This window comes from Choloepus didactylus, chromosome 20 (genome assembly GCF_015220235.1).
Source record: "Choloepus didactylus isolate mChoDid1 chromosome 20, mChoDid1.pri, whole genome shotgun sequence".
Classification (NCBI taxonomy): domain Eukaryota; kingdom Metazoa; phylum Chordata; class Mammalia; order Pilosa; family Megalonychidae; genus Choloepus; species Choloepus didactylus.
Window position 1 is genome coordinate 5,961,427 of NC_051326.1, and position 26,072 is coordinate 5,987,498.

Here is a 26,072-nt window from a genome sequence, read left to right on the forward strand (position 1 = left end):
AATCCAGAGTTCCCTGCATTAAAATTTAAATGAATAAGATCCACTTATAATAATGTTCCTGAGAGGTGAATTTGCATAATTGCCTTCAATGGCAATCCAATCCAGTTTCCAACATGAGTCACAAACCAGGACAGCAAAATTATCAACAAGAACTTCCTCAAGCTTTCTGTTCCTGAGTTTTACACATTCTGAATGTTAATACTTTATTATTATAAACATCTCATTTCATTCCTTTATAACAATGCTTTAGAAAATATATGCCACTTTACCTTTTATTTCCAGAGTTAACCACAACTTTTCTAATGAACAAAGAAATGAAACCTTAACTCACAGTCTCTACATTCAACCCCTGGGGCCTCTTGATGTATAGTATTGGCACTGGACCACCATTAGTGCTACTGAATGCTTTATTTTGTTTTTAACTCTGTAGATTTCTCTTCATAAAATGGCATATCTGCGAATATTTGTGCACTCCTTCATAAAAATTAGTGGTACTCGTGGTGGGCCATGTTTTTAAAGTAAGATTCAGAAGAGTACAGAGAAAATGCAGCAATACTTCCAGCATTAATTTTCTTTGCAACTATACACAATTCAAGAAAATTACTTCTAGAGTGGACTCTGTTAAAGGAACAGACAATATAGTACTTTTTATTCAAAATGATTTTGCTTTGTGATTCATGGCCTTTTGATATCTTTGCTTCCTAACTTGTGATTTGGGAATGTATTAAAGTTGTTGTTCAGAGGATGGTGGTCTCGATTCTATTTCTATAGTCAGACCAAACCTTTATTGCAGACATTATATAATATTCTTATCAGATAATAACAAAGAACGACATTTAGATGTTTAATACGGGAAAGCTGGCTCAGAAAATACCAAAGCAGGTTTAAATAGCAGAATTGAAGCCAATTTTGTTTTTAAAATGTATCTGTCCATAGGGGGAAAAAAAAGTAGCATCATTATTCTTTCAGTGGTGAACTATAGGTGATGTTATAGAAATTTTTATTATTTTCTGAATTTTTATTATTTTGCCAGAATGAACATTTGTGACTTGATAATTTAAAGGTCCAGTGCCCTTTTTAAACAAGCAATTGCATATTCCCTCAATTCCACATTTTCTGCTCTTGTTTCTTCTCCTCTCCCCATTTTGTCACTTTCCTTCATTAACTCCCTTGCTTTTTCTTCAATTTTGTTTGTTTGTATGCTTCCTTGCTTTTGTTTTGTTGTGTTTTTCCTGATTATGATAGTCCCCTTTTCTCTTTAGGTATATAAATCAAGGAGTAAGTTCTCAAGTAGACAAATATGATTTAGAGTTACAGCATCAATGTGCTTTCTACCTATTCCACATTTCAATTCTTGTTATTAGCCAGTCACTTATATATATATATGTATGTATATGTTAATATCATAGGTGTTCTTGCCTCATTTAGAAAAACTGACTCTTGGGGTAAAAAGGAGAATCTTCTATTATGAATATCCTGAACTATCTTAAAATTTATTGTTTAAATTCCCATTTGGGTCTTTGTTTCTTCTAACAGTCTTTTTGAAAGTGTGTTTCAGATAACAGCAACTAATCACCAGAATGGGAGTGAATGACTTGTGGCAGATTTTGGAGCCTGTTAAGGAACACCTCTCCTTGCACAGTCTCGCTGGGCAGACCCTCGCAGTCGACCTGAGCCTCTGGGTGTGTGAGGCCCAGACAGTCAAAAGAATGATGGGAACAGTCACGAAGCCCCACCTCAGGTATCGTGGAAGTTCTCAGACTATAAAGGTTTGACTACATAGCATTTGATGTCTTGGTTTTGTTTCCACTTTATTTTATTCTTTTACATTTTGAGATTTTAAAAAATTAGCATGTCTAGATCTGCCGTCTTTATGTTGATGGCTCACAAATTTGTTCCTCTTTCCCTTTGAGCTTCAGACTCACATATCTCGGTGCCTATTTTACATATCCACTAGAATGCTTTGGTTGCCTAAAGCCAGAAATTTGGAAGTCACTTTTTCCCTCTTTTATCTTGCCCCCACATCCAATCCAGGATAAAGTCTTGTCAGTTCTACTTTCAAAATATACTTGTGTTCAAAACTTCTCTCAATGTCCAGAGGCACCAACCCAGTCTAAGCCAACATCATATCTCATCTGTAGTGCTGAAATGGCATCGTAACTGGTTTCCTACCCTCTGCTCTTTGCCTTCTCCCCCAAACCATTTTCTCCATAGCAGTTAATCATTAATCTCCCTGGTTTAAAAACATTTAGTAGATTTCCACTTTACATCGAATAAAATCTTAACTCTTGTTACTGCAGATAACTAATTCAGTATACCTCTCTTCAGTCATATCGTGTGCCACAGTACTTCTTGCCAAAAATGCAGTGGCCACAATGGCCTGTCTCACTTTGTAAAGAACACACAGTACTTTCCTGCCTCATAGCCTTTCCACATGCTGAGCCCTCTGCCCAGAACATGCTTCCTACCACCCTTCAAGTGACTATTTCATTTACTTTCTTTGATTATCAACTTAAATGCCACCTCTTTGGAAAGCCTCTCTTGACCACCCCATCTAAAATAGGTTTTCCATTTCATGAGGTCATTTTCTGTTGTCTTTTGTTTACTTGCTTCAAACACTTACCACAGTTTAAAAGACAAATGGTCTGTTTTATAAAATAAATTTTTCTTTCTCCCTTGTTAAACCGTGAGCTCCCGGAGCACAGAGAACATGTTTATCCCATTCCATGTTGTATCTCTGGTGGCTGACACAGAGCCTTGCACATGGCAGGAGGGCTCACTAAACAGTTACTGGAGGGCTCTATGAATCCACCACATGTCTCTGAGGTCATAGCTGTTTATAATAAGGAATAATAAACAGCTTGTTGGAGTAAATATTCATAATTTCCAATAAGAACTGAGTACTTAGTGTACTGCTGCATTCTTACAGTGCTGTCTTTGGAAAGCATCATAACATTACAGACTATTGTCATATCCATTGCCCCATGCCATTGAAGAACCTAAACTGGGTAGGTTATTTTTATCCCCATCTTACAGATGAGGAAATTGAGGCTCAAAAAATGAAGTAACTTGCCCAGGATCATACAGGACTAGTAAGTGGAAGAATCCATGAATTTTGATACTAATTTAATATTCTTACCATTGCATCATACTGCTTTTAACTTTAGCCACTAATACATGATGATTAACATATTGTTAATTTATATATTTCAGGAACTTGTTTTTTCGTGTCTCATTTTTAACATTAATGGATGTAAAACTGGTGTTTGTTATGGAAGGGGAGCCCCCGAAGCTGAAAGCTGATGTCATAAACAAGAGGAATCAGATTCGGTATGGACCTTCTGGGAAAACATGGTCTCAGAAAACAGGGAGATCACATTTTAAATCAGTCTTAAGAGAGGTAAGGATATAGATTGGACTCAGTTACTCTGATTCTAATTAAAGAGTATGGTTTACTCTGATAAAGTAAGGTTAAACTCATTAACCTTAATATGGCCGGAGTGGATAGAGAAAAGTTTATATTTTGAAATGAAACTGACCTGAGTTCAAGTCCTGGCTCTGCTATTTAGAAGCTCTGAGACCTTGGGCAAGATTTTAACCTGTCACTATCTCATTTCCTCCTCTATGAAAGGAGGGTAAGTAATACTTTTGAAGGGCTATGATAAAACTTAGAGAACGTATATCTAAAGCAACTAGTGTATAATAGGGACTTAATAGATATTAATTCTTATAATTCCATCAGTGCTTTATAAAATTCCCAGAATACATGAGATCTTATTCACACTTTACTCCTTCAGAATTTGTGATGGTTCATATATAGAATACATATTTGACTTCCTCTTGGAATTTGCTATCTTTGTAATTTACAAAAGTAATTATTGTTATATTTTAATGTATTATATTTTTTTGAATTATTATGTTTTTATAAAAGTTAGGAGAAATCACCTATAAAAATGTAATATATAATTAAAATAAGCCACTACTGTTTTTTTAATCTTCAAATGTATGTACTTTTAAAGAGTTGCTGTAATAGTGCACAATTTTTATCTTGAACTTTTCATTAAACATATTATACCCATATTTTCCTCTTTCCACATTCTATTCAGAATCATAGTTTGTAGTAGTTGTACAACATGTATGAAGCTGTTATTCATTGTGATTGTATTTATTGCTTGCTTTTCAGTTTTTCACTACTATATGTGAAATCATAGAGAATGTTTTTTGCATGCTTAGCTTTTTCTTGTGATTTGGTATTTTAAGATAAAATTACCCAAAGTGGGATTAATAGGCCAGAGTTTCACAATGATCTTATAACTCTTGCTGTATTACTTTCTACCAATACAGATAGCAGATAAGCAATTTCAGGGCACCTACCAGACAGTGGGTGTCAGGAGGTTGATTCTTATACTATTTAGTTAACAAAAAGAAAGATACTTCATGCCATATATATTTGTCTCTTATTGTTGCAGTTGAACATTTAGCTTTAGTTCTAGTCCCTCTTTAGGTAATGGCCATCATATCTTTTCCCCACTTATCTCTTTAGACTTTTAAGTTTTTTCTTATGTTCAGGTTCTTAATATATTAAGGATATAAACCTTCTATTATATTTGCTCTGACTTCACTTCTGTTTTTCTTAATTTGTGTTAAAAATTGCATTTCTTTTAAAAGGCATTGTATAAAGTAATAATCATTTTTCTCCTTTTCTGAAATTTTGCTTTTTATTCCTAAGTGATTTTTAAACATTGCCTTCTGGTAGTGAATGTTTCGCCTTAAAGACTATGAGTAATTTGTGCTGTATTCTAATTATTTCTTAATCAGTTCCTGGAAATATCCATGGTCCCTTATGCTAGGGCATTAATACCCAGTATAAAGCAAAAAGATCTCCATCTCTTCTTGAATAAATTGATCCATTCCTGTCCCTTTATTGTAGTAATTGTGGTGTTCTCAGGCATGTTGTATTGGTTCGGTGTTGCCCAACTAGTGATGATTTTCACATTTCTGTGTACTCACTGACTCAGTCCCATTTCCTCCTAACCTATTGCCATGTTTTAGGTATAAATATGAAAAGCACAAATTAGTCCTCCTCAACACCACCTCCATCCCACATGATACAGACTTAGAGTACGGAAAATTGCAACGAGCCTCATCTCAAATTCTGTGCTGGCTCTTTGAAACAAGTTAGAATGACAAATGGTACGTGAAACTGAAATAACTTTCAAACTTAAGCTCTTTTGTTTTATTATGAAAGGATACTTCTCATCTAGGGGTAAGGTAGTAGCAACTATGGTAGTACAATGTAGCCAGACAGTTCACCTGTCATTAGACTGCCTCCATGTTGTCATTCAGGCAATGTCCTGAAAAGTATCTTTTGATCATAGTACTTTGTCTTTGTGAACCTTGTCCATCTTGAGCAGTATCTAGCAGGGGTTTCCTTTATGTTATACAGCATGAGGAATTAATCAGTCAATTCAAGATACGATATTTATTCTGTCAGTCCCTGGAGACTAAATAGCCTCCTTTTCTCACTACACCCAATTTTCCCCAATACAGAGAGAGTGTGACATATGATAGGAAGGAAATGCACTAGGCTGTAGGGCTAAATAAACTACGAACTCCTCAGCTGGGTTAAAATCATAACCCAAAGAATTTTGTAGTAGACTATTTATGCATCAACAAAATGATATTATCATCTTGCATAAACATTTTGCTTCCTGGGAAGACATGAATAACTGGCCCTGACTGTGCTTTCCCACAACATGAGTGTTGCTGGTACAGGTGGAAACAAGAAGGAGAAAAGGAGACATTTTAGGTCTTCAGCCCAAAGCATCCAACAGCATCTTTGGATGTGCTCGTATCAGGCTATCATGTCAGAAAAAATTATTTTAGTTTTAGAGTTGTAAGTCTTAATGTGATTGATTATTAATTATTTAAAGGTATTTCTGGAATCTTAATATATTAGTTTTGACCACAACAAATGATACTGAGTATGGATTACTTTTTAATTGACATTAAAAATGTTAAATTTTTTATTATAGAAAATTTTAAACTAACCCATCACCAAGCTTTAATAGTCACCAATCCATGGGCAATATTGTGCCTTCTGTAACCCCTACTTACCCCCCCTACTCTCACATTACTTTGAAGCAAATTCCAGACAGAGTATCATTTCACATTCAATATTTTAGTACCTTTCTCTAAAAGATAAGGACTCTTTAAATAAATAAATAAATACATAGCCACACTACAAGTTTTATAATCACACCTAAAAGTTTAACACTCATTTCTTAAGGCCATCAGTTATTGAGTCAGTGTTCAAATTACCAACTTCTAAAAAATAGAATTTTTGAAACCAAACTAAATAGCTACTATTAATGGTTATAGAAGCAAGTTAAACATCGAAGAACTGAGCAGTAAAAATGTTCTTTGACTTCTTGCACTTGCTTTTTCTTTGCAGTGCCTCGATATGCTGGAATGCTTAGGAGTTCCATGGGTTCAGGCTGCCGGGGAGGCGGAAGCCATGTGCGCGTACCTCAGTGCCAGTGGCTGTGTGGATGGCTGCCTCACCAATGACGGGGATGCCTTCCTCTACGGGGCACAGACTGTGTACAGGAATTTCACTATGAATACAAAGGTACTTTTTTCCTCCTTTACAGCATTTGTTTTTATAATTATCTTTTTCAAAAGGATTATTAAATGATGGCTACATGAAATAAAGTGTTTAGCATAGTGCCTGGCACATAGCAATTGCTAAATAAATGTTTACTGTTATTAAAAATATCATTGCTATTTAGTTTCCTTCTCTTTGAAATGTAGATTTCTCTCCTAAAGTCATGAGTTTTTTCACATGACTTAATTCTAAATCTGTTTCAATAACATATCACAAAATTACATATGAAATGTATTGCTTTGACCCAGAATCTCCACTGTTAGTAATTTATCCTCGAAAACATCCTCCAAATATGTAAGGAGACATGTGCAAGAACATTCATTGTAGCATTGTAAGTAATTACAAAAAGCTGGGAAATAACCAAATAGCCATTAATAGGGGAATGGTTAAATACTTCAGAATAGTACTTCTCAGCCAAGGAGGTCCTGTCGATGGGGTTTTGGTTTAACAGTTCAGGGTTGGGGAAGGGAGGCTGTCTTTAGACATTTGGTGGGTTGGGGCAAGGCTAAACATCTTGCCAGACAGTTATGTTTTCTCTCCCAAAATGCTAATAGTAACCCCACTGAGAAACACCACCTCAGAGTCTATCTCATGTAATCCTCAACAGTCATTTAAAAGATACGTGTTGACAAAGAAAGTGTCCAGACATCAGTGCAAAACAGTTGCAAAATAGTATTTTTTAATTAACCCTATCTTTAGGCAAACATATACATAATAATAAATGTTAGTATATATGTGCCAAAGAAAATGTTTTGTGGAAGAATACGCACCGAGCTGATAATAATAGTCAACTTATAGGTGGCACGGTGATGGAGAATGTTTACTTTCTGCAGCGTATGTTTTACAATATTTAATTTTGTAAGTGAAGATGTACTTTTTTAGACATCATAGAATGAGAAAGAGGAAATTGACTACTGTAGTTTCTTTTTTAAAGCCTTTTTTGGAACCATGACTTTGTTTCCTAATATTAAAATTTCAGATTCTGTGTAGTGTCTGATGATCAGGATAGTTTTCCTATTTAAATTTTTAGGAATAATTAAACACTGAATGATAACTTTGACTAATTATTTTTTTGTAATGTTGTTAAATGTATAAATGTTTGCTTTTTGAGGATTACATCTGTACTTTCTCTTAGGATCCGCATGTTGATTGTTACACGATGTCGGCTATTGAGAGTAAACTGGGCTTGAATAGAGATGCTCTGGTTGGGCTAGCAATTCTCCTTGGCTGTGATTATCTTCCAAAGGTATGCTTACATTATCATAACCATTTACTCTTCTACATGTGTCTTTTTTGGTACCTTACATAGTGTACAAATCTGAATATAGTATGGTTAAATGACTAAGAAACTAGTTTAAAATTTAATTTTAGGCATAGTAAACTATTCAGTAACTGAAACAATCAGCCTTTCAAAGAGGATGAAAAAGCTCTGATGCATGGTGTGTTATAAACTAGAATAGAATAAGTCATTGCACAGCTTGAAGCTCAGTAAACCAGTACTTTTGATTAATATAGAGGATCCACATTCAAGTTGGACTTTTAAAGAAATATGGGGATTAATCTTTTCTTATATCATGCCAGTATTAGTTTTTATCAGTCTTTTCTGTTTTTTAGTTTTCAGTGTCCATGGTAGCTTTAGAATTGTGCACATGCTCAATGTTGTTATTACTGTTGCTAGGCAACGTGATTATTAGGTTAAACCGTTCATCCTTCCCTGCCTCTCAGCATCATATTGGATTTTGTCCAGAAAACCTTCTATTTATATCTAAAAATGCATGATGCAGTACTCTGTAACAAAGAGGCATAACAGGTGAATGATGAATTAAGAATTAAGATAATAACCCAATTTTCTTAAATGTGATGACTAAAAATATAGAACGACTAGTATTATGGTCTCAAGAGTTTCATTATTATGTACCTGCTGATAATCTTTGTATCTTTAGAAATTGCCTCTATCCTGGGAGAATGACTTACGATTTTCTTCATTGATGTCTTAGGAGAAAGAGAAAAATAGCAGCGTTGTAAAATCATTAACCCTAACCAGTAGCCAAATAGAGAAAGCAACACTTTTTTTAATTAGTAAGAAAAGGTATTAGAAAGAAAGAAACTTTTATATAGCACAAAAAGTATGCTATTATACTTCTCATTCTGAAATAGAAAACCTTATTTCCCATATACAATTCTATCTTAATTAAAATCTATTTAAGAAAAATTTGTAAACTTGAACTCAAAGTAACCAACCGTAGCTACTTTTACCATTTGCATTAATTAACCTTAGCTATTTTGACCTTTCTTCTCATATGTACCAAAATTACTATCTATTTACATTGTTCTGTGTAGATTTTTTAAGACTATGAAATATAAAATTTAAATTTTCAAAATTTAAGATACAGCTAAGTGCTGATTCAAGAAGAGTGGTATTTCAAAATATCTGACAACTGGCATACCAAAGCCATAGGCTGTCGAGGTGGAGCAGAGTCCCAGACGCCCTCTGCTGGGCCGTGTGCTCCCTGTGTAGGAGCTGGGTCCGGGGCGGAGGGTGGGGGTGGGGGTGGGGGTTGGTGTTGGGATGTTCGTTGGAGTAGAGATTCCTTTGCAGGCACCCGGAGGTGATGTGTACTCACTAACCAGTTTGGAAGTACTTTAATGCTGGTATGTCTATATTGCTGCGTGTTAGATAAACAGCAGCCTTGTTTATAAGGATATGGCCATCGACTTTTATAGGAACTGGAGGACTCAGTTTAAACTAGAATTAGCAATATGAGTATGTGTTTATTGTGTGTGTGTTGGGAACTTACACTGGTTTTAATTTTCTTAAGCTTTTATTTCAAGTTAACTTGAAACCCTTCTTTTTTCTCTTTTGATGTCCAGATCGTTGAATATTAAATTTTGATATTATTAAATGAACTTTCTTGTCTCTGATTACAAATATAAAGTTATGTAAAATTGCAATATCACAAAAAAAAATTAGTATAGAAAAATGAAAGCCTCTAAAATTGTCCCTCTCTTCCCTAAAATAAACCTTGTCACTCATTTGGTATATAGCACTCTGACTTTTTTGTTTACATAAATTAGCATTGTAATTGTTATTTAAAAATCTAGATCATACATGTACTGTTCTGCAATTTTCATTTTACACATAGCAGTGTATCTTTGACATCTTTTTCTATCATTATGTAAAGAGCTACCTCATTTTTCCCTTCAGTGGTATAATCTTCCGTTGAACAGATGGACCTCACTTTATTTAACCATTCCCTAGCAATTAATCTGTGCAATTTTTCCCCCCACTTTCTGTAAAGGGAGTCCCTGGAGTTGGAAAAGAGCAGGCGTTAAAACTCATACAGATTTTGAAAGGGCAAAGTTTACTTCAGAGGTAATTAAAAATTAGTTTTTCTTATGATATTTGATTCCTATTGAACTTAATATTGAATATGATAAAGAGATTGTGCTTTCAAAAAAAGGGTTTTATATTTTAAACTAATCTTTTTTTTCATTTAAAATCTTTTATTTTTTATTCTGAAGTTTTCCAGTAAAAAGATGAGAATATAAGCTCTAAGCTGTATTTTATTTTATATAGCAATAGTTTACTATCAACACAATAACGTCAAATGCGTTTATTTATAACGACAGGCATTTTGCCACAGGCTCTTTCAGGCTATTTTTAAACTGAGTAAAGATAAACTAAACATGTCATTAAAATAATTTTGCATTTACTACTTCGATATTGTATTTATTTTCTGTAAATTAAATGCCTGTACCATGTTACAAATAGTTAATAATAATCAACACTGAATCAGAAATTTTACTTGATTGCACTTTTTTTCTGTAGCTACACATTTAACAATACATTAATTTCATTCAGATTAGTCCTCCATAATTTCAGAATTCAAGATAATTAAGATACAGGTTATATTGAAGTTTACAAACTATGCTATTTAATATCTAAGAATCATGTGAATTACATTTACTTGATGAAAACACTGTTTTATAAAAATTAATATTGATGATAAGGTGTAGAAAGAATAAGAAGGTAAAGACCTAGGATGCTGAGAGACTTAAAACAGTCTTGGCCTCCAGTAGGTTTGAGATGATGAGTGCTTGAAAAGAAATGTTAGATAATAGAAATGAAGAAGGAATGGCCAAGAAAAACATTTCAGGTCACTATATTCTTTCCTGTAATGCTTCTCTTTCAGCTATAAAACTCTTGATAAACCCAAGACTTCAATAAATCCATTATCGACATCAGGGATTATTGTGCCAAAGCAGGAAAGAAAAGGTATACTTTGGCACGAGGCTGGAGTTAAGGAATCATCGGGGAATTGTGAAAAATAATATAAAGTAGAACAGTAAGCATATATGGTAATTGACTAACTAGAAACCATTCTTATAGAAATAGATTCAGCAAATATATATATATACTTTTGGCAACTTTTATTAAATGTTTGTCTTCACACTTGAAAATAATGAAATTACATTTCTTTTTAATTATCTATAATTCTAATTCTTGTTAATTTTGACTGGCTTTCCTCCCCAGTTATTTTCAATTTTTGGAGCTCTGTTTGTTACTTATCCAGCAGAAATTAGTGCTCATTTTTAGCAAACTTATACTTGGCCTTTGTAGTAAATGAGTTAGAAATTCCAAGAGTTAAATAATTACATAAAGTAGCAGATACCATACAATGAACTGAATTGATAATGTAACTTTTAATAAAAACTTTAACTTCTATAAATAGAGGAATTATAACATTTTTGTTTTGTGATTAATACCTAACTGTCCCCTTGGTGGTTTTATGTTAACCTGGAACTTCATCCAAAGTGAAATTAATTTCATTTCGTAGATACCCTAGCAGTATTATACACATTTTTAAAATCTTTCATTAAAAAGGCAAAGTTGTTTGCTGTTATAGATTAAGATGATAATTTTAAATGATCTAGATTTTTGAAACAGTTTTTTTACATAGACGATTAACGTGTTATTCAGAGTTATACCTACCCTTCACCCTTCTCTCTGATATAAAGAAATGTTCACATACAAGTTTACTTTGTTTTATATTCTGGCACACAGAAGAAATCAAAAAAGAACATACACAAATTATTTTACACTTATATTGCTGACTTACTAAAAAAAAAAAAAAGCAGTTGACTGTGTGTGTGTGTGAGAGAGAGAGAGAGAGAGAGAGTGTGCACATGAACACACATGCTCTTTCCCCTCTGCAGTCCTGCGCTCTGCCCTGACTCACAGGCTGCGGGTTCTCCAGAGAAAGATGGGGCGGCGACTGTGTGCTACCAAGACAGGCAAAAGGGAACAGACTAGTCTGACGTTTGAGAATGTGGCATTTCTGTGACCTTATTTATTTTTTTTTTTCTTTTTAAAACCATTTTCTATTAAAGGTTTAATGAGTGGAATGAAAAATCTTGTTACTCTGATCCACAGCTACTAGTTGGTAAAAAACTGGCTTATTGCTCTGTGTGTGCCCATCCAGGTAAGCAGACTTAGGGACAATCTCTCCAGAATATTAGTATCTGACACCCATGTTTTCATTCCTGTTCTTACAGTAGCTTTTACAAACCTATATAATGACATTTTGAAGCCTTTTGTATTGTCTTCCTCACAGATTAGGAATTGCTTGTAGTCAGGAGTTGTATCACGTATATCTGACAAAGTGTTATACATAGTAAGCACTCAGTAAATGTTTCTTGAATGAAATAATGTGAAATAAATAGTAAAATATAGGGTAAGTACAATTTCAAACTGTGATACCACATTACTTAGATCTTAAAGCTATCATCTGCTTTCAATGTAGAAATCCTTTTTTAAGAATAAAAGATAAACTGATAGGTCTCATGGGAAAAAGGAACTGAAATCAATTGTTTTTATATCACTGATTTATAGTCACATACTTAAATGATTCTTAATTGTTCTATAATGCATTTTTATTGTGTGTAAAAATAGTGATTAAACTAGTTTCAACTACATGGCCACTGTAATTGAAAATTGCTTGATTCCTCTTCATGAGTCGTGTGGAAATAAAGATGTCAGTCAACATGACCTGGGAAAGTCCTTTCACTCCCACAAGAGTTTAGGAGATCATGTCAGCTCATCTTTTAAAAGAAACTCTGCTTTGTCTATTTGCCTTAATATGTTTCATTGACACTGTTAAATTATAGATGAAACAATGGAAGAAACTAAATGTTTTTATAGCTGGAATGCCATTCTGTAGGTTTTTAATGCCTAATAAATGACAATTTTAGGTCATATCATGTATATATGCTCTTCCAAATCCTCAAAACAACTTGTTAAAGTTCGTTGCACTTTCATTTTAAAGGGTTCTAGGGTCCCACACCTGTGCTACAGTGATAATTTGATGCTCTTCCAAGCATAGTTTGAAAATAAGTATATAGGTCATTGAGAGCTAGACACTAACAGAGGTAATTAACAGCTATATAATTTTAATATGCTCATTAAAGAAACCATTTCATGAATTATTCTGTTAAGTAAATAACCTTTTCTGTACATTCTACTTTTTTTTTTTTAACAGTTTTAATCACACACTATACAATCCATCCTGTGTACAATTGATGGCTCCTGTGCATAACCACATAGTTATACACTCACCAGCACAATCGTTATGAGAACATTCCCATTTCTTCCAGAAAATAAAAAAGAAAGAATCCCATACCCCTCCCTTATATCCCCCCATTACTGAAATTTAGCTTTGGTATAATACCTTTGTTACCATCCTACTTTTCTTGCATGTATTTACCACGTAAACACAAAGTTTTCCGTTGTTCCTTATTTGTAAAGGTATGATATCAGCTAGAACAGTAAGTTGCCCCCCTCCCTCCCCCAAATTAATGTCATGTGATAGTAATGACTATGGATCTGCTTTATGCTAAGAATTACTGCAGTGTTCATTTCTCTGTTGAACCAAAATATGTGAAAAGCCTGTGCTAGGCACTATGCTGAGCAGTATTTTTCAAAGTTTGGATAAAAGCACACAAAAAAAATCTGTGTAGAAGGTAATTCTAAAAAAAGTGGAAACAAACGATAGTTGTTGTGTCTCCTCAAGGTTCAACTAAGGATCATGAGCGTAATGGATGTAAATTATGTGGAAGCGATAGCTGTTGCGTGCCACGTGATGGGGAGTCCTGCTGTCCCAGCGAGTGGTGCTGCACAGAGAGTGACAGGCAACTGAGTGCAGTAGAGAACAGTGTTAAGAAGTAAGTTTTTTCAGTGTTGTTTGACCCATTTTCTTCTACCATGACCAATTTTATACACCTGGGTTTGAATTAGTTCCACTAAACTCCTCCCCCCATCATATGTGGATATAGTAAAATGTTTCACAAACTCTTTTTCTAGATTCTGTTCAAAAATTAGGCTATCTCACAAGATAGTAATTCAAAAGTTATTGAGCAGATGAGCCCTCTGTCTTGAGGCTTGCCCCTGTGAAGCTTGTAACTGCAAAGGAGAGGCTAAACCTGCTTATGATTGTACCTGAGGGTCTCCCCCTGAGTGCCTGTTTGTTGCTCAGATGTGGCCTCTCTAAGTAAGCCCCTTGATGATCTCACTGCCCTCCCCCCTACATGGGACCTGATTCCCAGGGGTGTAAATCTCCTTGGCAATGCAGGATGTGACTCCTGGGGATGAATCTGGACCTGGCATTGTGGGATTGAGAACATCTTGACCAAAAGGGGGATGCAAAATGAAACTAAACAAAGGTTCAGTGGCTGAGAGATTTCAAATGGAGTCGAGAGGTCACTCTGGTGGACACTCTTACGCACTATATAGATAACACTTTTTAGGTTTTAATGTGTTGGGATAGCTAGAAGTAAATACCTGAAACTACCAAACTCAAACCCGGTAGCCTTCACTCTTGAAGACAATTGTATGACAATGTAGATTACAAGGGGTGACAGTGTGATTGTGAAAACCTTGTGGATAGCACTCCCTTTATCCAGTGTATGGATGGATGAGTAGATAAATGGGGCAAAAACTAAATGAAAAATAGGGTGGGATGGGGGGTGATTTGGGTGTTCTTTTTTATTTTATTTTTTCTTATTTTGATTCTTTCTGGTATAAGGAAAATGTTCAAAAATAGATCGGGGTGATGAATGCACAACTATATGATGGTACTGAACAGTTGATTGTACACCATGGATGATTGTATGGTATGTGAATATATCTCAATAAAACTGAATTTAAAAAAAAGAAGTTATTCAGCAGAAGCTGGATGACTGTGGGGATTCTGCACAAGGACATCATTCAGTGGGAGGAGTTGGAATGAGATGATTTCCAAGTCTGCCTACAATTGCCTGATTTTATTGATAACAACATGTATATAATTTATTTTCAGAAAAGCTTGCAGTTGTGAAGGCTTCCCATTCCACGAGGTAATAATATTTCAACTGTGCGTTTATTTTAGACACTCTTTCAAAAGTTTAAAATCTGAATTCCTATATTCTTTTTCCTTGGTAGGTTATGGAAGAATTTCTTTTGAACAGAGATAAATTGGTGAAGGTAATCAGGTATCAAAGACCTGATATATTATTGTTTCAGGTATCTGAAAATTTATTCTTACTTTATAGTATGGAGTTAAGCACTGGGAAGACAGGGAGGGCCGTTCACTTTGATTGGAGTGAGAGGCGGTTTGAAACAGACAGCTATTGAGTGTCTATATATAATCCTCACTTCTTTCCCACACAAGACCATATTTTGCAGACAATAAGACAAACCAAAATTATGTTAGTCTTTAAAAGACTTCTTAAATACTATGAACAGACATACTCTATCTATAGGTATATTGAGGGGAGAGGGGCTAATAACCAAAGAATGTCAAAATCAAGTATATTGCTGTGAAAGGCAGTGTAGTTTACAAGGGCATTGGATTTGTAATTAGTGACCCAGACTGTTTAAATTTGACAGTCTTTCACTTACTAACTGAATGATCCAGGGTACGTATTGGCCTCAAAGTAGAAATAATATTATTTATCTCATGACATCACCATGAGGATTATGTATTAAGTCTCCAGTATAGTGGCTAGGGGCACAGAATGGCTCGATAGATTGTAACTACTTATCCCTAACAATAATAATAATGATAATGACAGCCAATATTTATTGAACACTTAAAATTTGCTATTATATTTAACAGTCTACATGTAATCTCATTTAATCTTCGTCATCTGTGAACAAAGTTGTATTATCATCTCCATTTTACAAGTGGAAAAGCTAAGGCTAAGAGAGGTTAAGTAACTTACCCAGCATCTAAGAAATATCAGACTGGGTGGTATTCAAGCCAAAAACCTTCACACTTATCTTTATACAGTAAAGAACTTCTTTAGGAAGTTCAGTTTTCTTTCTGGAAAAATCCACATTTGAAACTATTATAACTAGTGTTAATTCTAAAGAAAAAATATCACCTGAGCTTACTATTTGTTCCCAGGAGGTACAATGAAATCTTGTTTTTATTTTTATTCTATTTACAGAGATTTACCCTGGAAAAAATGGAGTGGCCCAATCACTATGCATGTGAAAAATTGTTGGTGCTTTTGACCCACTATGACATGATAGAAAGAAAACTTGGTAGAAGGAACTCGAATCAACTACAGCCAATTCGGTAATATAACATAAAGAGTTGTACAAAGAAGTCTCTGTGTTTCCATTTGAGTATCTAATGATCTCACATATTCTCCCTGATATCTTTAATAGTGGGACATACAGCTCTGTTTTATATAAATGGAAGAAAGCCCTTTTGGAATATTAAAAGCTTATTTGGGACTTGTATAATGAGTTCATGTTTTGACATACTTCTCTGCTTCGAACACAGAGTAATGATAGATTATTAAAAAATGAATATACAAAGATATAGCCAGGCTTAACAAGATAACTATTATAACTATTTCAACGGACCAGAAAAGGAAAAAGTGCAAAAGGAATGGGGGTGTTGAAACTATGGGCTTGCAGAGCCCTAGGTCTGTGGGAGCAGCAGCATTCAAGATGGAGCTCCTTGTAAGGTAAAAGAAGAACAGGGGCCATAGTGCAAGATGACAGTGGAATCTGGCTTATTGCTTAAAATCCTGTGCCTTGGATAGAATCCCCCTGTTCCTAGAAGGAAGCTGGGATAGAGGATAAAAAACTAACCAAATGCCTGAGACTCAGCCTGCTGTAAGTTTCTCAAAGAGTACTGGAGAAATAGAGGTGTGGACGGAGATAAAAGAGTAGAAGAATAGAAGGAAAAAGAAAATAGCATACATGTGAAGAAATATGATATAAGAAAAACATTGAAACAAATTCACTCTATTAGTTTTTATATGTCTTTTTTGTTTGGTTGGTTGGTTTTTTTTTTGGCTTTTGTTCTAGTTTGCTAGTGCTGCTGGAATGCAAGACACCAGAGATGGATTGGCTTTTATAAAAGGGGGTTTATTTGGTTACACAGTTACAGTCTTAAGGCCATAAAGTGTCCAAGGTAACACATCAGCAATCGGGTACCTTCACTGGAGGATGGCCAATGGTGTCCAGAAAATCTCTGTTAGCTGGGAAGGCACGTGGCTGGCGTCTGCTCCCAAGTTCTAGTTTCAAAATGGCTTTCTCCCAGGACGTTCCTCTCTAGACTGCAGTTCTTCAAAAATGTCACTCTTTGTTGCACTTAGGGTATTTGTCCTTTCTTAGCTTCTCCAGAGCGAGAGTCTGCTTTCAACAGCCATCTTCAAACTGTCTCATCTGCAGTTCCTGTGCTTTCTTCAAAGCGTCCCTCTTGGCTGTAGCTCCTCTTCAAAACATCACTCACAGCTGCACTGAGTTACCTCTGCCCCTCAGCTCATTTATATGGCTCCACTGATCAAGGCCCACCCTGAATGGGTGGGGCCACGCCTCCATGGAAATACCTCATCAGTTATCACCTACAGTTGGGTGGGGCGTATTTCCATGCAAACAACCTAATCCAAACGTTCCAACTTAATCCCCACTGATATGTCTGCCCCACAAGATTGCATCAAAGAATATGGCCTTTTCTGGGGGTTATAATGCAGTCAAACCGGCACAGCCTTTCAGAATGTTAGGATGCTCAATGAAATGATTGCAGGCGTATATCCCAAAAAAAAAAAAAAAAAGATGTAATTATGAAACAAAAGTGGGTAGAAATCATTTTAAGTGGACAGCTATAAAAAATGAACTATTAGAGATCTTAAGAAAATAATTATTTAAATAAAAAAGCAATAAATGGGACTCTAATCTGAACTTGATCAAAAAGAATTAATGAATTGGAAGTCAGTACTAATGAAGTACACAGAAGGCGCCAGAGAGAGTCTCAGATAAAAGAATACTTGATATTGTAATGTGGAAGATAGTTTGAGAGGTTTCTGTGTATTTCTGGAAGCTAATAGAGGGAAAGGTGGAGAAGTAATTTTTGAAGAGATGACATCTGAGAGTTTTCCAAACTTCAAGATAAACAGAAGTTCTCAGATCAAATTACACTCCAGGTATAAGCAGGATAAATAAAATAAATCCCACATGCAGACATATTGTAGGCATCAAGGCTAAAGGGAAAATCTTAAAAAGTAACAAATCAAACAGGCAAGAATCATCAATGGATGTTAAAATCATTGGGTGGAAGATTGCTGGAGAAGGATGGTCATGCAGTCTAAAGTGTCACACCACAGATTAATTGCAAAGGAAAAATAGCTACCTTGAAAAATGAAGAAATCCAGTGGACATCACCTTAATTAAGTGATAAATGACCAATAATAGGACAATAAACTGTCGTATACCTTTTAATATGTTGCACTGAGAAAGACATAACATCATGTATGTAATATTCCTGCAAAAAATGTTTTATCTGAGTGTAATTGTTAGATAACAGATAAATTAAAATTGAGGAACATTCTATAGAACAGCCATCCTGGATGCTTCAAAAATATGGATGTTGTAAAAGACAAAACAAGCTAGGAAATGTTTCTAGGATGAAAGAGATTAAAAAGATACAACAAAGCAATATGTTGTGATCCTGATTGGATTCTGTTTTTTAGGGCAATTGGGGAAATTTGAATATGGACTGTGTATTAGATAATAGTATTGTATTAGTGTTAAATTTCCTGTGTGATATAGGTGTATTGCAGCTATAGAAAAGCTGCAGTTTTTAGTGGTGATCTGTCATGAGACATGTCTGCAACAAATTTTCAAATGGGTTAGAAAATAGGTATATATAAAGGGAGAACAAAAAGAGCATATGTGGCAAAATGTTCATTTTACATTGTTCATTGTACTGTTCTTGCAACTTTACTAAAGGTTTGAAATTTTTCAAAATAAAGATTGAAGGAAGTATTGAAGAAAAAGAAATACAAAGGATGATAGCTTGCATCTTTCATAACAGTAGCAAATATATTAAGCAAAAATAATTGGTAATCTAGAGATCGTTAAAGCATCATTCACAGGAAAGACCAAGAATTTACCACTCACAGAGTTTTGTTAAAAGCCCTGTTAAAGGATGGACTTTAATAAGAAGAAAAGTGAACTTAGGGAAGATGTTGAATTAACAAAACATTTGACTAATAAGCTGGAAAAATATGCACAAAATACTTGCATAATACTTGATATATCATAAATGATGATATTAAATTAAAACTCTCAAAGTATGCATGTAAACATTTAAGAGTAGCCACTAAAACATTAGAAATATAAACTGTCTCCCAAACCAGCAAATTTAAAATAGGAAAATAAAACTTTTTTAAGCCAAAAAAGTGAATAATTGATATGAAAATGCATAATGAAAAGAATTGTTGTGAGAATCTAACAGTTATGTTTTTGCACCTAGCAACAAAATTGTTTTTGAGTATCTAGTCAAATGAATAACTAAAAGATAATTCCTAATAATATTTTTACTTAGAATAAAAATCAGTGGCGATTGGGTTATTCAGTCTACAAATTAAAAATTTACAGATAACTCTTGCAATTAGACACCATCCTATGAATTTTTTTTTCAGAATTGTTAAGACCCGAGTCAGAAACGGAGTTCATTGCTTTGAAATAGAATGGGAAAAGCCTGGTATGTATTCCCTGTAAGCTAAATGTTTAATTTAAAATATTTGACCATATATGTTTAGCTAAGATTATATCCATATATAAATATAAAATGTATATGTGTGTATTAAAAATAAAGAGCATATCACATATATCATGGGTAATATCAGAGTTTACTTGTATTATTTTAAATCACTTTGACTGGTGGTAGTATGATAAACTTTGTTATTATTCTCTAAAGGAAACTTTAAGTGACTTTATTTTAATGACTTAAATTGACTTTTTTGGTAATCAATGTTTAAACAGTAATGTTGAAATAGTTTTAATTCGTATTTCTCAAGAAAATGCTCCTACAAATGGTTTGGTCATTGGATTTCATGCATGTGTCGCTGGGTCTAAGGGAATTGAGTTTGCTGGGTAGCACCAGGTGTACTTTTGCTCTCTTTGTTTATCTGTTTATTTATTTTCATGGGTATTTCTAATCATCAAGTTTCTCTTATTTTTGCCACAGAGATAAAGTGAACTTTTAATTAGCTTCAAAATCAGAGGCACAGATATCTTAAAATGGAAAACAATCTCAAATCCACTTCTACTTGACTTTGAAGTTAGATTGTGTGATTATGTTTGAATGAGTGAGAGAATAGATTTGTTCAGTGAAAGTTGAAAGCTGTACATAACTTTCAACGAAATTATAAAAATTAGATAAACCATTCCAAGCTATAATAGGAAAATAGAAGACTGAAAGAGTTTTGAAAACTGTTTAGGAAATGTTTCACCAGCCTTATAAGTATACTTTTAGGAAAGAAAATATAACCCAGTTTGGCAGTGTGTCTCCTCTGCCTGGAACTGAGGATCTGATACTTCCACTTATCCTTGTGGGTGCTATGCCTTATGCGCAAAAGTGAACCCTAAGCCACTTATAACTAAGAAACATTTTAAGAGCACCTATGTCCTTTGTTTCTGCTTTAAATCATCTAATATTTTCATTATAATTGGGCATCTCATACAGTTTTTGCTCACATATAGAGTAAATAAAGGATCTAACCCACTATGTAGTTACATGTATTATCGTAAATTTGCATACAAGCATTCTCATATTCATTTAGCAACCACTTGTGAGACCAATAAGCCTGGGAATATCCTCAAGAGATTGATAACCTCTGAAACTATAGTTCTGGGAGATAGTATGTTTTTATTATCCTTTCCATTCTGTTCTTTAAGAAGCCACCACAAAAGAAAGCTGATGTTTAAGTTTTAGGAAATTGTCTATTCTCTACCGATTATATATCCAGAATCACAACACTTACAAGACTAAATTAAAACAAACCAACCAATCTTATCTAAACTGAGTTTTCTATTTTCTAAGCTACTCCTATCATCTCTGAAGCAAGAGAATTTAAAGTTCTAATTTTAAAAGAATCTTTCAGCTCTTCCCAGGCAAAAGAAAATCAGTTTTGTACTAGTATCAACACATTATTAAAATAGAGATATTGTAAAGCAAGATACACAATCAGTTTTCCATTGTGGATGACTTAGTTTACCTGGTAAACTTAGTTACCTGGAGAAAAATTTAGTTTTTGAAATCTGTAATTAAAGCAGCTTTACTAGATTTTTAATCTTTTAGAACATTATGCCACAGAAGATAAACAGCATGGAGAGTTGGCTGTACAAACAATAGAAGCAGCAGCATTGTTTGAAGCGGCCTATCCTGAGATTGTTGCTAGTTACCAAAAACAAAAGTTAGAAAATAAAGGGAAGAAACAGAAAAGTAAGTATCAGGTTTGATAGCTACTTGTTAAACACAGTTTCAAAGAGCCACCTGTTCTGTTCGAATCTGTCTTATCTAAATTTTGCTGAAAGTTAGATAAAATTAGTAGTTAGGATTGTACTCTTGCTTCTGTATCTTTACCTACTTTCTTTCAAAGCTGAAAAGCCAAGAGTAAACCATTCTTCTCTATGTCTATTTATTTAACCAAGTGTTAATAATTATTATGCTAACAAATTATTGAGCAACTATTATATATAAAACATAGTTTTGGTTCTAAGTACATTTTATTTATTTCCTAAAGCTTGGTCAGGAAAACAACTTGATTATAACATTGTTTCCAAAGGAAAATTTACTTTATATTTTTATAAACACAGTTTCCAGAATTGCCTTGAGACCCAAAAAAAAAAGTGAAAACTGTTCATATAGATTTCTGATCTGAACTCCTTAGTTTATTTTTAACCCAAATAAGGAAAACAAAATAGACCTTTAATTGTTTTGTTTGTTTGTTTTTTTCTTTTCAGGTATGAAAATTAAGCTTAAAGAAAACTATGTGCCTAAAGAATCAGATGATGTAATGAGTATTCAGTCACACATGACTTTAAAACCCACAGGTGAATTCTTTCCTAAGCAGAATTACAAGTTAAATTTGAAAATTTCTCCTGATTCTAGATTGCCCCAGGAATCTATTTCTGAGTCAATGAATAGCTTGCTTTTGTCTGAAGATGCTTCCTGTTTGGATACACATGAAGTATTAGTGTCTTCTCCAAGCCCTTTGGCTGTACATCAAATTAAAACTGTCAGTAAGTCTATAATTTCAGAATCTAGTCATCCCAACATTTCATTTCATAATGTATCTGTGGTTACTGATCTACATTTGAGCACCATTGACTGGGAAGGTACTTCTTTCAGTAATTCTCCAGCTATTCAAGGGAATACTTTCTCTTATCAGTCAAAGTCAGAACTTAAAACAGCTGTCACCAATAGCTCTGAAAATATGCCAGAACAATTGTCATTTGCATCAGAGTGGTGTGCCACACACATCAATAAAGTGTTAGATGGGAATCTTCAAAAGGCTAGTGTTGAAGAGCATCTACTTTCCAGCATTACTGATTCACATCTTCAGAATTTGCCTTTAAAGGAACGAATACGTATAAAAGCATCATATACTCTGGAAAATGTTCAACCAGATGTTGACCTGAGAACTTCGTCCCTATGTGAGATGAAAGAACCTTGTATTGTTGACGGCATTTCTGCATGTCCACCACACCTTTCAAAGGATCTTCCAGGAATTCATTTGCAAAATGAATCCAGAAACTCGAAAGTTCTAAAAGGAGACCAGCTATTTCAAGAAAACTGTAAAATGAATACTTCTATACCTCATTCTGTCAGTAACTCAGTAGTAAAGACCTCCAGTGTTAGACTTGGTCCATCAAATACTTTAAATCATGGCAGAAAAGTTGATGTCCAAACCACTCGGAGAATTGCAATGAAGAAGACCGTTTGCCTTGACAGACATTCCTCTGATGAAGAAAGTGTCCCAGTATTTGGGAAAGCTAAGTCCACAACTGAAAAAGTAAAGCAATGTTCTCAGAAGTATAACCCATTCCAATTCAAGAAAAGTAACACTAGCAAATTGAGTAACCCTAAGATACATGTTAAAGAAAGTGAGCCGTGTGTCCAGGCTTATAAAATAGCTGGAAATGAAAAAAAGTGTTCCCTAGATCCAGCACAAAGTTCTCTGAATTTTCTGCAGAGTCATAAAGAAAAAGATGACTCTGGTACTTCTTTGGATAGTCCTCTTCCTCTATGTCAGAGATTAAAACTAAGGTTCCAAAGCACTTGAAATTAAATTTAAAATATTTAAGAATAATTTATTTTCCTAGTACTGTCAGCATTAGCAATGTTTGGTAGAAAAGCGTAATGTGGTTCTATATGTCAAGAAACACTTTTGCCATTTTAACCAAAATTGTAATAAAAACTGTTGCTTAAAACCTCAGTTTTAAAATATTATCCTCTGTGGTGAAAAACTTCAGATAATGTATTTTTACCACACACACTTTTACCGTTTTTTATAGCCTCAATGGTTAGTCTTTGGTTGTAGCTTTAAATGTTACCATGGTACTAGCCAGTAAATATTTCATATTTGTGTTCATTTTTACTCATTCCTTCCAGAAGCCTGTAGTATTTATTTATACTTTGGCTTGTTCATCTATTAATGCTTTTCCTGAGAGTTCTGTTTTCTCCCAGTGTGCAAATACCTTTAGTGTCCTCTTCCAGATTTAGTATCCTTATTCTCCTTTGTGAAGGGCAAAAGTGGAAAAGGAAAGAGGGTGAACAATGTGTGTAGTAAAAATCATGGTTTTCAAGGCAGAAAAAACTGAGAAAAGCTACTCCTTAGATATCCCCACAAGTTCATGGAGTATGAAATGGAAAAATATTTGGAAAATAGAACTTGAAATTGTGAGAGGATTAGAAACTTCCTTAAGAGTCACATACAGCTAGGTCACAGTGATGTGGGAACTAGAACCCAGTTTTTTGCTTTCTTTTTCTTCTCTATCACTTTTTTCTTTCCCTAACTTTTGTTCATAAAAAGTGAATCTATATATGATGTATTGACTTTATAATCCTTCCAAGTATTCAGTTGAAATTAAATGCTTAATTTAATTAGCATTCCAGAAACTCTAGAGGCATCCAGATTAGAAAGGAAAAAATAAAACTGTCTCTATTTCAGATGATACAGTCCTATACATAGAACACCATCAGGAATCCACTAAAAGAAGAATCGAATAAGTACAGCAAGGTTGCAGAACACAAGATCAATATATGTAGAAATCAGTTATGTTTTATGCATCTGCAATGAATCCCAAAATGAAATTAAAACAGTATCATTTACAACAGGATCAAAAGGAACAGAATGTGTGGGAATGAATTTAACAGAAGTATAAAACATACACTCTGAAAACTACAAAATATTGTTGAAAGAATGACTAAATAAATGGTAAGACGTCCCATGTTCCATGTTGGAAGACTTACTATTGTCAGGATGGCAGTGCTCTCCCTAGATTCAGTGCAGTCCCTATCAAAATGCCAGCTGGCTTCTTCGCAGAAATTGACAAGATGAATCTAGAATTCATATGGAATTTTAAGGGACCCAGATTAGCCAAAACAATCTTGAAAAGAAAAATTGAAGGACTCACCCACCCTGATTTCAAAACTTATACTACAGGGCTACAGTAATGAAAACTGTACTGACATAAGGATAGACATGTAGTGTTAATGGACTAGAATTGAGAGTCCAGAAATAAGCCCTTACCTTTATGGTCAACTGATTTTCAACAAGGGTGCTAAGACAGTTCAATGGGGAAAAAAATAGTCTTTCAACAAATGGTGCTGAGACAACAGAATATTCACGTGCTAAAGAAATAAGTTTGAACACTGTCTCACACTATATACAAAAATCAACTCAAAATGGATCAAAAACATGGTTGTAAGCACCAAATCTATAAAACTCTTAGAAGAAAACATAGGCATAAATCTTCATGAACTTGGAATATGCCAAGGATTTCTTAAATATGATACCAAAAGCTGTACAAGGTACAGGAAAAAATAAATGTGACTTCATCAAAATTCAAAGCTTTGTGCAGAATCATCGAGAAGGTGAAAATACAGTTCACAGAATGGGAAAAAGAGAACATTTGCTAATCACATGTAAGAATTTGTATCTAGAACACATGAAGAACTCTTACAGCTCAATAAAGACAATGACTTAAAAATGGGCAAAGGATCTGAATAGATATTTTTCTAAGAAATATGTATAAATGTCAAGCACATGAAAAAAATTCTCAATATCATTAACCATTAGGGAAATGTAAATCAAAACCATGATGACCTACCACTTCACACCCATTAGGATGGTTATAATAAAGGACAGCTAAGTGGTGGAGAGGATTTGAAGAAATTGGAGGAACCCTATCCCTGCTTATTCGTGTTAGTAGGAATGTAAAATGGGGCATCCACTGTGGAAAAAAATCTGGTAATTCCACAGATTAGTAGACATAGAGTTACCATATGACCCATCAGTTCCTGTCCTGGGTATACAAACAAGAGAAATGGAAAAAAAATGACCACACAAAAGCTTGTGCACAAATGTCTGTCATCTGATGAATGAATAAACAAAATGTTGTATATCCATACAGTGGGATATTGGTATTAAAAAGGAATGAAGGGCTTTTGCGGCGCGCTAATTTCCATGTTTCCCAGCCTTCTGTTGCCATGAAACAAATCATCTCCTGTGCCTTCAGTGTTTTAACTCAAAGAAATGTCTTATGGTAGACTAGACTTCAGGGACCATGAGAGGCCCTCGGCTGTCTCACGGTCAGCTACCTCTCAGCCGGGAAGGAAAAATGAAACATAAGTAGAGATCATACGACCCTGTAAGGCCCCATGAAGGATAAACTGACCTGCTATTTAGGCACTGAAGGCAAAGGGCAGACTGCCTTTCCCCCATGATTGGGGGCTTCCATAAAGCAATTAGACAAGAAAAAGAAATAAAATGCATTCAACTTGGAAAGGAAGAAGTAAAACTTCCCCTATTTTCAGATGACATGGTCCTATATACACAA

The 26,072-nt window shown here is 34.4% G+C and overlaps 1 protein-coding gene across 3 annotated transcripts in view; it reads left to right on the forward strand.

The window, feature by feature from the left end:
- GEN1 (GEN1 Holliday junction 5' flap endonuclease) overlaps positions 1 to 25,641 on the forward strand; it is a 32,074-nt gene extending 6,433 nt beyond the window's left edge. Inside the window, exons 2-14 of one of the 3 annotated variants that reach the window (XM_037813266.1) lie at positions 1,537 to 1,741; positions 3,214 to 3,400; positions 6,455 to 6,631; positions 7,803 to 7,913; positions 9,967 to 10,040; positions 12,059 to 12,150; positions 13,738 to 13,888; positions 15,022 to 15,058; positions 15,144 to 15,224; positions 16,154 to 16,284; positions 19,646 to 19,707; positions 21,307 to 21,450; positions 21,972 to 25,641. In XM_037813266.1, the coding sequence (XP_037669194.1) occupies positions 1,581 to 1,741; positions 3,214 to 3,400; positions 6,455 to 6,631; positions 7,803 to 7,913; positions 9,967 to 10,040; positions 12,059 to 12,150; positions 13,738 to 13,888; positions 15,022 to 15,058; positions 15,144 to 15,224; positions 16,154 to 16,284; positions 19,646 to 19,707; positions 21,307 to 21,450; positions 21,972 to 23,293 (2,730 nt within the window). In that variant the 5' untranslated portion in view covers positions 1,537 to 1,580 and the 3' untranslated portion in view covers positions 23,294 to 25,641. Of the gene's footprint in view, positions 1 to 1,536; positions 1,742 to 3,213; positions 3,401 to 5,052; positions 5,194 to 6,454; positions 6,632 to 7,802; positions 7,914 to 9,966; positions 10,041 to 12,058; positions 12,151 to 13,737; positions 13,889 to 15,021; positions 15,059 to 15,143; positions 15,225 to 16,153; positions 16,285 to 19,645; positions 19,708 to 21,306; positions 21,451 to 21,971 lie in introns of those variants that run through there. The other 2 variants (XM_037813267.1, XM_037813268.1) reach the window with 2 other exon arrangements.
- The last annotated feature ends 431 nt before the right edge of the window (positions 25,642 to 26,072 follow it).